Source organism: Tachysurus vachellii, chromosome 10, assembly GCF_030014155.1.
Source record: "Tachysurus vachellii isolate PV-2020 chromosome 10, HZAU_Pvac_v1, whole genome shotgun sequence".
NCBI classification, from domain to species: Eukaryota; Metazoa; Chordata; class Actinopteri; order Siluriformes; family Bagridae; genus Tachysurus; species Tachysurus vachellii.
Window position 1 is genome coordinate 2360799 of NC_083469.1, and position 15364 is coordinate 2376162.

At 44.2% G+C, this 15364-nt stretch overlaps 1 protein-coding gene across 4 annotated transcripts in view; it reads left to right on the forward strand.

The window, feature by feature from the left end:
- Window positions 1-15364, forward strand: part of pabpc4 (poly(A) binding protein, cytoplasmic 4 (inducible form)) — a 30352-nt gene that overhangs the window by 12417 nt on the left and 2571 nt on the right. For 3 of the 4 annotated variants that reach the window (XM_060878994.1, XM_060878995.1, XM_060878992.1), the window contains exons 2-10: window positions 6273-6466; window positions 6611-6726; window positions 10938-11077; window positions 11313-11407; window positions 12834-12971; window positions 13090-13185; window positions 13838-14107; window positions 14205-14418; window positions 14547-14680. In XM_060878994.1, coding sequence (XP_060734977.1) covers window positions 6273-6466; window positions 6611-6726; window positions 10938-11077; window positions 11313-11407; window positions 12834-12971; window positions 13090-13185; window positions 13838-14107; window positions 14205-14418; window positions 14547-14680 — 1397 coding nt within the window. The remainder of the gene's footprint in view (window positions 1-6272; window positions 6467-6610; window positions 6727-10937; window positions 11078-11312; window positions 11408-12833; window positions 12972-13089; window positions 13186-13837; window positions 14108-14204; window positions 14419-14546; window positions 14681-15364) is intronic. The other variant, XM_060878996.1, reaches the window with a different exon arrangement.

Consider the following 15364-nt stretch of genomic DNA (forward strand, 5'->3'; position numbering starts at 1 on the left):
ATGTGATGTAGGTGAATGTGACATAGGTGAAGGTGACGTGGGTGAAGGTGATGTGGGTGAATGTGACATAGGTGAAGGTGACATGGGTGAAGGTGACGTAGGTGAATGTGACGTGGGTGAAGGTGACGTGGGTGAATGTGACGTAGGTGAATGTGATGTAGGTGAATGTGACATAGGTGAATGTGACATAGGTAAAGGTGACGTGGGTGAATGTGACATAGGTGAAGGTGACGTGGGTGAAGTTGACGTGGGTGAAGGTGACGTAGGTGAAGGTGACGTGGGTGAAGGTGGTGTAGGTGAAGGTGACATAGGTGAATGTGATGTAGGTGAAGGTGACGTAGGTGAATGTGATGTAGGTGAATGTGATGTAGGTGAAGGTGACGTGGGTGAAGGTGACATAGGTGAAGGTGACGTGGGTGAAGGTGACGTGGTTGAAGGTGATGTAGGTGAATGTGATGTAGGTGAATGTGACATAGGTGAAGGTGACATAGGTGAAGGTGACGTGGGTAAATGTGACGTGGTGAATGTGACGTGGGTGAATGTAACGTAGGTGAATGTGACGTAGGTGAAGGTGACGTGGGTGAAGGTGACATAGGTGAAGGTGACGGGGTGAAGGTAACGTGGGTGAAGGTGACATAGGTGAAGGTGACATAGGTGAAGGTGACGGGGTGAAGGTGACGTCGGTGAAGGTGTTGTGGGTGAATGTGACATAGGTGAAGGTGACGTAGGTGAATGTGACGTGGGTGAAGGTGACATAAGTGAAGGTGACGTGGTTGAAGGTGACGTGGGTGAAGGTGACATAAGTGAATGTGATGTAGGTGAATGTGACGTAGGTGAATGTGACATAGGTGAATGTGACATAGGTGAAGGTGACATAGGTGAAGGTGATGTGGGTGAAGGTGACGTGGGTGAATGTGATGTAGGTGAATGTGACATAGGTGAAGGTGACGTGGGTGAAGGTGATGTGGGTAAATGTGATGTAGGTGAATGTGACATAGGTGAAGGTGACGTGGGTGAAGGTGACGTGGGTGAAGGTGACGTAGGTGAATGTGACGTGGGTGAAGGTGACGTGGGTGAATGTGACGTAGGTGAATGTGATGTAGGTGAATGTGACATAGGTGAATGTGACATAGGTAAAGGTGACGTGGGTGAAGGTGACGTGGGTGAATGTGATGTAGGTGAATGTGACATAGGTGAAGGTGACATAAGTGAATGTGATGTAGGTGAATGTGACGTAGGTGAATGTGACATAGGTGAATGTGACATAGGTGAAGGTGACATAGGTGAAGGTGACGTGGGTGAAGGTGACGTGGGTGAATGTGATGTAGGTGAATGTGCCATAGGTGAAGGTGACGTGGGTGAAGGTGATGTGGGTAAATGTGATGTAGGTGAATGTGACATAGGTGAAGGTGACGTGGGTGAAGGTGATGTGGGTGAATGTGACATAGGTGAAGGTGACATGGGTGAAGGTGACGTAGGTGAATGTGACGTGGGTGAATGTGACGTAGGTGAATGTGATGTAGGTGAATGTGATGTAGGTGAATGTGACATAGGTGAAGGTGACATAGGTGAAGGTGACGTGGGTAAATGTGACGTAGGTGACTGTGACGTGGGTGAATGTGACGTAGGTGAATGTGACGTAGGTGAAGGTGACGTGGGTGAAGGTGACATAGGTGAAGGTGACGTGGTGAAGGTAACGTGGGTGAAGGTGACATAGGTGAAGGTGACATAGGTGAAGGTGACGGGGTGAAGGTGACGTCGGTGAAGGTGTTGTGGGTGAATGTGACATAGGTGAAGGTGACGTAGGTGAATGTGACGTGGGTGAAGGTGACATAAGTGAAGGTGACGTGGTTGAAGGTGACGTGGGTGAAGGTGACATAAGTGAATGTGACGTAGGTGAATGTGACATAGGTGAATGTGACATAGGTGAAGGTGACATAGGTGAAGGTGACGTGGGTGAAGGTGACGTGGGTGAATGTGATGTAGGTGAATGTGACATAGGTGAAGGTGTTGTGGGTGAAGGTGATGTGGGTGAATGTGATGTAGGTGAATGTGACATAGGTGAAGGTGACGTGGGTGAAGGTGATGTGGGTGAATGTGACATAGGTGAAGGTGACGTGGGTGAAGGTGACGTAGGTGAATGTGACGTGGGTGAAGGTGACGTGGGTGAATGTGACGTAGGTGAATGTGATGTAGGTGAATGTGACATAGGTGAATGTGACATAGGTAAAGGTGACGTGGGTGAAGGTGACGTAGTTGAATGTGACATAGGTGAAGGTGACGTGGGTGAAGGTGATGTGGGTGAATGTGATGTAGGTGAATGTGACATAGGTGAAGGTGACGTGGGTGAAGGTGATGTGGGTGAATGTGACATAGGTGAAGGTGACGTGGGTGAAGGTGACGTAGGTGAATGTGACGTGGGTGAAGCTGACGTGGGTGAATGTGACGTAGGTGAATGTGATGTAGGTGAATGTGACATAGGTGAATGTGACATAGGTGAATGTGACATAGGTAAAGGTGACGTGGGTGAAGGTGATGTAGGTGAATGTGACGTAGGTTAATGTGACGTAGATGAATGTGACGTAGGTGAAGGTGACGTAGGTGAAGGTGACGTAGGTGAATGTGTTTATCATTCCAGCCCTTTCTCTCATGGTTTATTAGCTTATTATCAGGTTATTAGTTACACACAGAGGTTTGTGTCTCCTGCTACTCTTGTTTTTCTCTTGAACAGAATTCACATGGTTCATGTGTTTGGAGTTAATAAACTAGGTCAAAGGTCATGTTACTGGTTTTGCAATATAGTTGTGGCTTTAGATGAGAGTCAGTAAGCTCAGAGCAAGGAAAATTCCAGATCTCTCTCACTCGATCTCTCTCTCTCTCTCTCTCTCTCTCTCTCTCTCTCTCCCTCTCAGAGTCTCTCTCTCTCTCTCTTTCTCTCTCTCTCTCTCTCTCTCACTCTCTCTCTGTCTTTCTCTGTCTGTTTGTCTCTCTCTAAGTCACTGTCTGTCTATCTGTCTGTCTGTCCCTCTCCCTCATTCTCTCTTTCTCTTTCTCTCTCTGTCTCTCTTTCTCTCTCAGTGATAAAATCCTTGATCGGATCTTAAATCTATCTATGAACAGGGGTCCTGTTGAATATTTTTGATGTATGCTGTAATGAAGCCTTATTCAGACAGGATTAGTTTCAGGAGGTGATATAATGTAATTATTACTGCTGTATATCTGTCTTTCTTTCTCTCTTTCTCTTTCTCTCTGGCCCTCCATGTTAGACACAATCACTTTGCAAACTGCTGATCATAGCAAGTCAAGGCTGTTTCGAGTTTACTGTGTGTGTGTGTGTGTGTGTGTGTGTGTGTATGTGTGTGTGTTGGAGTGATTGGAACAAAAGGAGGCTGATGTGCATGCCAAAACAGACAAGAGAGACAGGCATCTCATGGTTGGTAAACTAAATAACCTCTGTGTGTGTGTGTGTGTGTGTGTGTGTGTGTGTGTGTGTGTGTGTGTGTGTGTGCTTCAGCCACAGCTCGCAACCTTGGGGTAACCATGGACAATCAACTGTCCTTTTCCTCTCATGTTGCTAATGTGACTCGCTCATGTCGGTTTCTTCTCTACAACATTAGAAGGATTCGACCATTTCTGTCCACACAGGCTGCTCAGGTACTTGTTCAGTCTCTTGTCATTTCTAGACTGGATTACTGCAATGCACTGCTGGCAGGTCTACCTATGAACGCAATCCGTCCTCTGCAAATGATCCAAAATGCAGCTGCCCGGCTTGTTTTCAACCTGCCAAAGTTCTCTCATACCACCCCGCTGCTGCGATCCCTCCACTGGCTTCCGGTAGCTGCACGCATCAGATTCAAAACACTGATGCTGGCCTACAAAGCCAAAAATGGACCAGCTCCCTCTTACCTCAAAGCCCTCATCACTCCTCGCACTGCACCCCGCACCCTCCGATCTACCAGCACTGCTCGACTGGTTCCACCATCTCTCAGGGTAAGAGGCAAATATACTACAAGACTCTTCTCTGTACTGGCACCAAGGTGGTGGAACGAACTTCCCCTAGAGGTCCGGACAGCTGAGTCACTGGCTATTTTCAAGCGGCGGTTGAAGACCTACTTATTCAGGAAACACTTCAACTAGCACTTTCATTATCTTTTGCATTTAAAAAAAAAAAAAAAAAAAAAAAAAAAAAACACACCTTTGACACTTTCATTGTAACTTTGAACAAATGTTTTAAACTCATGGTATCTTAAGTATGTAACTTAGTGATCCAGCATTAATGTATTCAATGTTAGAGATTTAAGCACTTATGTACGTCGCTCTGGATAAGGGCGTCTGCCAAATGCTGTAAATGTAAATGTAAATGTGTGTGTGTGTGTGTGTGTGTCTTTTAGAGTTCGCACTATAAAGCAGGTTCATCAGAAATGATTTTTAAATATTTATTATCCAGTAACAGGTTATTTAAACTGAGATACAGGCAGGTGAGAGAGATAAAATCCACGACTGAAGCTGAACTCTTTTAATATAAATCCTGTTTAATATATTTGGTGTAATGCTGATAAAATGATAAGCCTTATTCAGACAGGATTAGTTTCACAAGAAGAGGTAAGGTAATGTAATTATTACTGCTGTTTCTTTGGCATTTCTGTCCTCCCCAGGTTTCTCATTTCACTTGTTTTATATGGACTGTTAACATTTTTTTTTGGAAATTAAGAACCTGTGGTTATTCACTGAACTCTTAAAGAACCCTTGAGGAACCCTGTATTAACTGGAGAAGGGTATCGATACAAAATCCGAATTTTTATTAAACAATATTGGTTCTTAATACCCAGGACTTGCTTGGCATTTACTATTTAACAAAACAGACTTTGTTCTTGGTACTAAAGAGTTCTACTGAGGTTCTACCAATGCCCCTTTTCCACCGAGGCAGTTTGAGTGCTGGTTCGGAGCCGAATTTAGAACCAGTTCTTTCTTTTTCGACACCCATGCCCCCTTTCCACCAAAAAGAACCGAGTGCTGGTTCAGAGCTAGCACTGGTGATGGTTCAAAGTTGGTTCCACTGGTAAACCTTCTAAGAACCGGTTTGCCTTTCCACCGGCTAAAGAGCATCACAGAGCCGAGTCTGACGTCACTGTATACGTGTCATGTGTCCCAGCAACTTTAGCGCAGCAGCGGCAAACACAAACACATCAACAATGGCGGATGTTGCTTTACTGTTAATGCTCATGGCTTTGTGAACCTACATTAACATCCAAACGCGGCGAATCCAACGTGTACGTGCAGCTCCATGTAATCTGTATAAACGGAGGTTGTAATCAAGAAAGTACATAACGTTATTTTATCATTAACACAGAAAAAAGTTAGCCTTAGCATGTAGCTACTTACTATCATGTGTGCTTAGAGTAAAAAAGTATTAAACATTAGTATACTTAAGGTACATTATCAAATGCACTAACAGTAGCCCCACCCATAGCCTCGCCCCCAGCCCCTGACACAAGCGGTTCTTAAGTCTAGACCAGCAACGTTTTGGTGCTACTTAAGAACCACTTTTCCTGGTTCAGAGCCGGTGCTTTGGCGGTCGAAACAGAAAGAACTGGTTCTAAATTAGGCTCTGGCTCCGAACCAGCACTCGAACTGCCTCGGTGGAAAACGGGCACCAAAGCACCGGCTCTGAACCAGGAAAAGTGGTTCTTAAGTAGCACCAAAACGTTGCTGGTCTAGACTTAAGAACCGCTTGCATCAGGAGCTGGGGGCGGGGCTACTGTGACCGACAAGACAAAAGAGAACGTTGTTAGTGCCATTTTTAAATCATTTTAAATCAGGATTCCCTGCGTTTGGATGCCATTGTAAGTTCGCAAAGTCATGAGCATTAACAGTAAAGCAACATCCGCCATTGTTGATGTCGCGTTTGTGTTTGCCGCTGCTGCGCTAACGTTGCTGTATAATATTGTATACATTTACGTAAGACTCGGCTCTGTGATGGCTCTCTAGCCCATGGAAAGGCAAACCGGTTCTTAGAAGGCTCGTCAGTGGAACCGACTTCGACCCAGCACCAGCACTAACTCTGAACCACCACCAGGTTCTTTCTGGTGGAAAGGGGGCATATGTTACCTACTGAACAGGTTCTACTGAATTCTACATAAGATTTTTAAGGTTCCTTTAAGAAGCACAGCTAAAGAACCTAAAAAAACCTCCTGACTTGTTCTGTTTTATAAATATAATAAATATGCCGGGTTTTCTTTTGTGAAGTTCATGGCAGCTTGTTTGTGTTTTAGCCGAGAGAGCTCTGGACACGATGAACTTTGACGTGGTGAAGGGCAAGCCCATCAGGATCATGTGGTCACAGCGAGACCCGTCCCTTCGCAAGTCAGGCGTTGGAAATGTTTTCATCAAAAATCTGGACAAGTCCATAGACAACAAGGCCCTGTACGACACCTTCTCAGCATTCGGGAACATCCTGTCCTGCAAGGTAGAACCACGCCATCTTTTAGCGTCACATCCTCTCCCGTTTCTTATAAAGTTGTCTGACTGCATGCTGTGTAATAAATAAGAAGCTGTGCTGGTATTTCCTCATTGCTTTCGTTGAGACAGCTGAAATGTTTTCCTTCTGCAGGTGGTGTGTGATGAGAACGGGTCCAAAGGCTATGCGTTTGTACACTTCGAGACGCAGGACGCTGCCGACCGCGCCATCGAGAAGATGAACGGCATGCTGCTGAACGACCGCAAGGTGTGAGTGTCCATGTAGGGGGTCAAGGGATGTGGTGATGGGGCGGGGTCAGAGTAGGAAAGGTTTCAAATTACAGTATGCAAGATTTCATAAGATATTTTTGTGAATTTTGGGAATCATTTGGCGATAAATCCATTCATTAAAACTTAGTCTGAAGGAGGTTTGACATACGTGCCTGTCTGTGCTAATGAAGGAGGCGTGGTCTATATGCTTGGTTTTGTTAATGAAGGAGGTGTGGTCTACTTACCTTTCTGTGTTAATGAAGGAGGTGTGGCCTATTGGTTGTGGTATATGTTGAGATGTGGTAGCCTAGTATTTAATGTGTTGGGCTACCAATCGGAAGCTTGTGAGTTCGATTCCTATGTCCACCAAGCTGCCACTGCTGGGCCCCTGAGCAAGGCCCTTAACCCTCAATTGCTCAGTTGTATAAAAATGAGATAAAAAAATGTACATCGCTCTTTATAAGGGCGTCTGTTAAATGCTGTAAATGTAAATGTAAATGGTCTATGGGCCTGTCTGTGTTAATGAGGGAGGCGTGATCTATATGCATGGTTATGTTAATGAAGGAGGTGTGGCCTAGGGACCTGTCTTTGTTAATGAAGGAGGAGTGGTCTATGGGCTTGTCTGTGTTAATGAAGGAGGTGTGACCTATGGGCCTGTCTGTGTTAATGTAGGAGGTGTGGCCTATTGGTTGTGGTATGTGGGAGATGTGGTAGCCTAGTATTTAATGTGTTGGGCTACCAATCCGAAGGTTATGAGTAGTTTCAGTCTCCCTCAATGTGTGAATTGTGGGCATGGCTTACTCATTTAAATTGAAGGCTCTCCGCTACAGACACTAGTTTAACTTTGCTAGTGACACTTTGTAAGTATCTCTCTAACACATTGTAAGTGTCTAGTGTCTAGTACTGTTTGATATATTCTACCATACCTTAAATCTCACTCTTGGTTGACTGCAGATATGTGCCTCAAACCCATCTCTGTACTCAACTCTTACTGTCGCAGATGCTCTTGTCAGTAACCTCATCTACCCTTGTCTGTTGTGTGAGTCTCAAACAGTGGTGGTAGGTGGGCTCTGGATTTGCCAGTCAGCTGTAAAGAAAGCTGATTTTATCTCTGCTTTAACTTCCCGTTACTCATTTGATTTTCTTGCACCAACAGAGACCTGGATATCCCCCACAGAACACTGCTACACCAGCTGCTTTATCCTCCGCCTATGCTTTCTCTCACTCACCATGAGAAACAGACAGGGGTGGTGGTACAGGTTTATTGTTGTCAAGGAGATGGTGTTTCCATGCCATTCTTTTGAATTCCATGCCATTTCAGTCACATCTCCAATCAACCTTGTATTCATCGTTGTCTACCGCCCTCCTGATCCCCTAGGAGACTTCCTGAAAGAAATGGACACACTGCTTATTGCTTTCCCTTCCGATAGCACCCCTCTGACAGTGCTTGGCGATTTCAACCTCGCCACTAACAAGCTTCAATCTTCTTCCCTTCTGACTCTTCTGGATTCATTCGTTCTGACACTCAACAGCTACATCCCCACATACAAATGAGGCAATGTCCTGGACCTGGTTTACACCCGTCCTTCTCCAGCTACAGACATGACTGCTGCCCCACTTCATATCTCCGATCTTCACCTGCTATCCTTCATCATCACTCTCCCTATCCTACCTAAAACTACCTCTCTCTCGCTGCAACCTCCACTCTGTCTCCCCTTCTTCTGTATCTTCTGGCACTCTTTCTTCTCTTCCTGAATCCTTTTCCTCACTACCCTTGGACTCAGCCACAGATACTTTCCTCTCATCTCTTTCCTCAACTATGGACGTCCTCTGCCCTCTGTCACTAAAGCCAAGAAAATTTCTTGTTCTGATCCTTGGCTTTCAGATGTGTTGCGCAACAATCGAAGAGAGCTAAGATCATCCTAAAGAAAGTGGAAGAAATCACAACAAGATGCAGATCTTGATTTTTACTGTACACTCCTGGCCAAGTTCTCCTCAGATGTGACTTCTGCCAAGACTTCTACAAGGAAAAGCTTGAAGCTTCGGCAGAAGACCATCGGAAGCTCCACAACATCCTCTCTTCTCTACTCAACCCCCCGGCTCCACCTGCTTCATCCTTCCTGACTGCAGAAGATTGTGCTTCTTTCTACCATGAGAAGATTTAGGAAATCTGCAGGACCTTTACTTCTGCCCTGACAGCACTTACATCACACAGTCTGGATTCCCCTACTCCTTCGTTGTCACATTTCTCTACTGTAGCAGCAGAAGAGATTTTACAACTCATCCAGTCTTGCAATTCTACCACCTGCCCATTAGATCCACTCCCTTCCACTATGCTCCAGACCATCTCGCAATACCTTCTACCCTTCATTACCACTATCATCAATAGATCCATAGCATCACGTCAGGTACCAACCACTTTCAAGAGAGCAAGGGTTATTCCCATCCTAAAGAAACCTGCTATGGATCCATCAGACATCAGTAACTACAGACCGGTATCACTTCTCTCATTTCTTTCAAAAATTCTTGAAAGCATTGTCTGTAATCAACTGTCTGTATATCTCTCACAGAACAACCTCCAAGATCCAAACCAGTCTGGCTTTAAAGCAGCTCATTCCACAGAGACAGCCCTCTTAAATGTCTCTGAGAAACTACATGTTGCTAGATTAGCCAAACTGTCATCTGTCCTTATCCTCCTTGACCTTTCAGCATAGTTTGATACGGTCAACCACAAGACTCTCTTGGGTCTTGGGATTTGCGGATCAGCTTGGGAATGGTTTGCTTCCTACCTTCCAGGATGCTAATATCAGGTAACATGGAGGGGAGTGACATCTGCTCCACGCAGACTCTCCACTGGTGTCCTACAGGGCTCAGTACTTGGTCTTCTTCTTTTCTCCCTTTATACTCACTCCCTTGGTGAAGTTATTTCCTCACATGGGTTCTCTTACCACTGCTATGCTGATGATACACAACTTATCTTCTCTTTCCCACCCTCAGATACCACAGCTTCTGATCGGATCTCAGCATGTCTGGCAGAAATATCATCATGGATGACAGTTCATCAGTAAAAGATCAATCCTAGCAAAACTGAACGTCTGTTCATCCCAGGTGATTCAGCCGCAAGTCATGATCTTGCTATATCCTTGCACAACGATCTGATCTCCCCTTCAGCCACAGCTCACAACCTTGGGGTAACCATGGACAATCAACTGTCCTTTTCCTCTCATGTTGCTAATGTGACTCGCTCATGTCGGTTTCTTTTCTACAACATTAGAAATATTCTGCCATTTCTGTCCACACAGGCTGCTCAGGTACTTGTTCAACCTTCCTAAGTTCTCGCATACCACCCCGCTGCTGCGATCCCTCCACTGGCTTCCGGTAGCTGCACGCATCAGATTTAAAAAACTGATGCTTGCCTACAAAGCCAAAAACAGACCAGCTCCCTTTTACCTCAAATCCCTCATCACTCCTCACACTGCACTCCGCACCCTCAGATCTACCAGCACTGCTTGACTGGTTCCACCATCTCTCAGGGTAAGAGGCAAGTATGCTTCAAGACTCTTTTCTGTTCTGGCACCAAGGTGGTGGAACAGAAAAGCACGTCCTTCCTTCCCTGTCTGTTGCATATATATAGATATATATCTATATGTACGTATGTATATGTGTGTGTATTAAAAAACTTTGAACAATGTATTAGACTCATGGTATCTTAAGTATGTAACCTAGTGAACCATAGTTAATGTATTCAATGATAGAGACTTAAGCAATTCCGTGCGTCACTCTGGATAAGGGCGTCTGCCAAATGCTGTAATTGTAATGTAAATGTAAAGAATGCATGGTCTATGTACCTGGTTTTGTTAATGAAGGAGGTGTGGCCTATGGGCCTGTCTGTGTTAACAAAGGAGGTGTGGCCTATGGGCCTGTCTGTTTTAATGAAGGAGGTGTGGCCTATGAGCCTGTCTGTGTTAATGAAGGAGGCATGGCCTATGGGCCTGTCTGTGTTAATGAAGAAGGCATGGTCTGTGTATTTGGTTTTGTTAATGAAGGAGGCGTGGCTTATGGGCCTGTCTGTGTTAATTAAGGAGGTGTGGCCTATGGGCCTGTCTTTGTTAATGAAGAAGGTGTACAGTACATTACACTGAGGGTTTTTAGACACAGCAGCTCTGTTCTCTTTCCACTCGGGTCATATCTCATGTTTTTGTACTGCGCAGGTTTGTGGGAAGGTTTAAATCCAGGAAGGAGAGAGAGGCCGAGCTCGGCGCCAAAGCCAAAGAGTTCACCAACGTGTACATCAAAAACTTCGGGGAGGACATGGACGACGACAGGCTGAAAGAAATCTTTGATAAATACGGTACTGAGAAGTGTGTTTAGAGTTTATGTTAATTTATAAAAATAAAATATATTCATTTATACATATAAAAGTGTAAGATAATTAAGTTATTATTATTTAGGAAATGAAATAAAATAATTTAATTTTATACATATAAAAGTGTAAGATAATTAAATTATTATTATTTAGTAAATTAAATAAAATAATTTAGATAATAAAAATTTAATTAATTAACATTCTCTTTTCTCACCTACAGGTAAAACTCTGAGTGTGAAAGTGATGACTGATCCCATGGGCAAATCACGAGGATTCGGCTTCGTCAGCTACGAGAAACACGAAGATGCTAACAAGGTAGGGTGCCAACTCCATCACCCCCCGTGAGGACGAGCAGACAGCCGTCTCACATCTAAACCAGTGTCGGCGTACTTTCATATTTAAAGCTCTGTTTTCTGCTAGAAGGTCATGTGGAGGCATGTAAAAGAGCGTCTTTTGATGAACGAGTGTGTGACAGACAGATGACAGCTTGTGATGGATGTGTAGAGTATACAGATGAAAGGAGGCAGAGATCGAGGGATGGGTGAAGAGATTAATACTTGGACGGTTGCAGAATTTGGAACACATCTGTATTCAGAGTGACTTTTTAGATTGTAGATGTTTAAAGCGACTCCTCGACCTCACAGTACAGAGTCAGAGTGTAAGAGTAGAATAAAAAAAGGATTTTAACGTTATTTATTAGTTTGTTTATTTATGTATTTATCACATGAGGGGACAAGTGAATGTTGGGATTTTTTTTTCTCTATTATTATATTTGAAAACGGGGCATGGTGGCTTAGTGGTTAGCACGTTTGCCTCACACCTCCAGGGTTGGGGGTTCGATTCCCGCCTCCGCCTTGTGTGTGTGGAGTTTGCATGTTCTCCCCGTGCCTCGGGGGTTTCCTCCGGGTACTCCGGTTTCCTCCCCCGGTCCAAAGACATGCATGGTAGGTTGATTGCCATCTCTGGAAAATTGTCCGTAGTGTGTGAGTGTGTGAGTGAATGAGAGTGTGTGTGTGTGTGTGTGTGTGTGCCCTGCGATGGGTTGGCACTCCGTCCAGGGTGTATCCTGCCTTGATGCCCAATGACGCCTGAGATAGGCACAGGCTCCCTGTGACCCGAGGTAGTTCGGATAAGCGGTAGAAGATGAATATGAATATATTTGAAAACCCTGTGTTTAGCTGATTTTGATGGATGGATGGGTGGACAGAAAAAATGGATGGATGAATGGTTAGAGGAATGGCTGAATGGATGAATAGATATATAACAGAATGCATTTGACAATGGATGGTATGGTTAAAGAAATGATTGTATATCATAGAGAAAAAAATGGATGGATGGATAAATGAAACAATATATGGCTAGCTTGATGGATAGATGGATTAATGAAAAGATGGATCGAGGGATACATGGAGGGATGGAATAAAGAAAAAATAGTATAGAAATATTGATGAATGAATGCTGGATGGACCGAAATGGAAGTGTGTAGAATGATGGATGGATGTGAAAAAGGCTAGATTAAAGAATGTATGAGTGAATGTATTGATAGATGGATGAGAAAAGGGCTGGATAAAAGAACATATAAATGAAAGGATTGGTGGATGGAATGATGGATGGATAGATGGATAGATGGATTGATGGATTGATGAAGGCTGTATAAAAGAATGCATGAATGTATGGTTGAATGATGGATGAATGATGGATGGATGTATGTATTAAATGCAGCATGTTTTTGCCCACCCAGGCTGTGGAGGACATGAACGGCACGGAGCTGAACGGTAAGTCCGTGTTCGTGGGACGCGCTCAGAAGAAGATGGAGAGACAAGCCGAGCTGAAGAGGAAGTTCGAGCAGCTCAAGCAGGAGAGGATCAGCAGATACCAGGTAGCTCAGAATGCTAACCAAGCTAACAAGCCCTAGAATCTCATGAACACCAGTTAGCATCACGCAAACCGAATGCTAATCTGTCGTCACGTTACATAACAGTAATGTTGATTTACAGGGTGTGAACTTGTACATCAAAAATCTGGACGACACCATCGACGATGAAAAACTGCGCAAGGAATTCTCTCCGTTTGGCTCCATCACCAGCGCCAAGGTCAGTGCAAGGGATATTAATTTCCTGTTTAAAAAAAAAAAAAAAAAAAGAGAGAGAGAGAATTTGAATTTTTGAATTATTATTATTATTATTAATAATAATAATAATAATAATAATAATAATAATAATAATAATAATCTTATTAAAAAATTGAGAGATCTTTAAATAATTAAAGTTAGAATAATTGAAATTATTATTATTATTATTAATTACTATATTCTAACAATTTGATAATTACATTTATTATAATTAAAATTGGACTTGTATATAGTAGAATAATTAAAAACAAATACTAAAATTATATCATTACTTGCATTTACTAGAACTAAAATGACAATAAAAAAAAATTAATTAAATCATTCAAATTGCCATTCAGTTATTTAATTATATATGTAATTTATTTTCTTTTGTGATTTATTTGGAAATTTTCTTTATATGCAATTATGTAATGAAAATGATCAAAATATTAATAATTTAAATAATATTCTAATTAGGTCAAAAGAAAAATAATGATTCACATTAGCTTTATTAGCTGGACTTTTTTATGGCCCAGAAATAAGCTCCGCCTCCAGTCAGAACCAACTCCCCAATCTGCTTCTTTAAATTTTCACATTCTGTAAATATCATGTGTTGTTGTGTGTCTCTGCTCTAGGTGATGCTGGAGGAAGGACGCTCTAAAGGCTTTGGCTTTGTGTGCTTCTCCTCTCCTGAGGAGGCCACCAAGGCCGTGACAGAGATGAACGGACGCATCGTGGGCTCCAAGCCGCTTTATGTGGCGTTGGCACAGCGCAAAGAGGAGCGCAAAGCTCACCTCACCAACCAGTACATGCAGCGCATCGCTGGGATGAGAGCCATGCCTGCTAATGCCATCATCAACCAGTTCCAACCCACTAGCGGATACTTCATGCCCGCCGTGCCACAGGTGAGATTAATCAGCTGCTCCACAGAGACGCATCGGACCGAGTTGATTAGTTTTTTAGTACAGCAGCGTACAGCTTACGTATCCCACAATCCCACAGGCCCAGAACAGAACCACATACTACGCCCCCAGTCAGCTCACCCAGATGAGGCCGAACCCACGCTGGCAGCAGCAGGGGGTCCGAGGTCAGGGAGGCTTCCAGGCTGTGCCCAACTCGTTGCGCCAACCTGGCCCCCGTGCCAACATTCGTCACATGGCACCCAACGCCAATGCCCAGGGACCCCGCGCCATGCCAACAGGTGCCCATAGAGGGGGTGAGCAAACCCCACTGACCACATGCATATAATGCTAACACGGGTCACACTCCACAAAGTTCTGCTTACAAAATGGTAAATCAGGAGAATGGTAAATGGGATTGAGTTTCTTCTGCTCTGCTTTACAGCTGGCAGCGGTCAGCCCATGGGGGCCCGCCCTGGACTCGGTGTAACCACACCACGCGCCATGCCGCCCTACAAATACGCCACCGCGGTGCGTAACACCCAGCCTCAAGTAGTCCAACCCATCACCTTACAACAGGTACGTTTCTAAAGAACCTAACCATATGACAAACTTATGGAATAATAACCAGATTACACCACAGAGCCGATGATGTCATGGATGAATACATAGATATTGGCTCGAATTGGAATAATATTGAAGCCTCTATTTTGTCATATATACATTCCAGCACAGTGAAATTATTTCTTTACAAATCCCAAATTTTGGAGGTCGGGGTCAAAGTACAGGGTAAGCTACTGTATGATACAGCTCTCCTGGAGCAGAGAGTGTTAAGGGCTTTGCTCAAGGGCTCAACAGTTGGTCTCAGTGTGGCTCTAGTTAGCGTAGTTCGCTCGAGGAATCAGTTCAACTCTGAATCGACTCAGGGCAACATTTCTTAGTTAAATGATCCGTGAGATGAGCCAAAGTACAGAGCTGTAGCGCTGCAGAAATTTTAAACCATTCATTCATTCATTTTCTACCGCTTATCTGAACCAGCTCGGGTCACGGGGAGCCTGTGTCTATCTCAGGCGTCATCGGGCATCAAGGCAGGATACACCCTGGACGGAGTGCCAACCCATCGCAGGGCACACACACACACACTCTCATTCACTCACACAATCACACACTAGGGACAATTTTCCAGAGATGCCAATCAACCTACCATGCATGTCTTTGGACCGGGGGAGGAAACCGGAGTACCCCGAGGAAACCCCCGAGGCA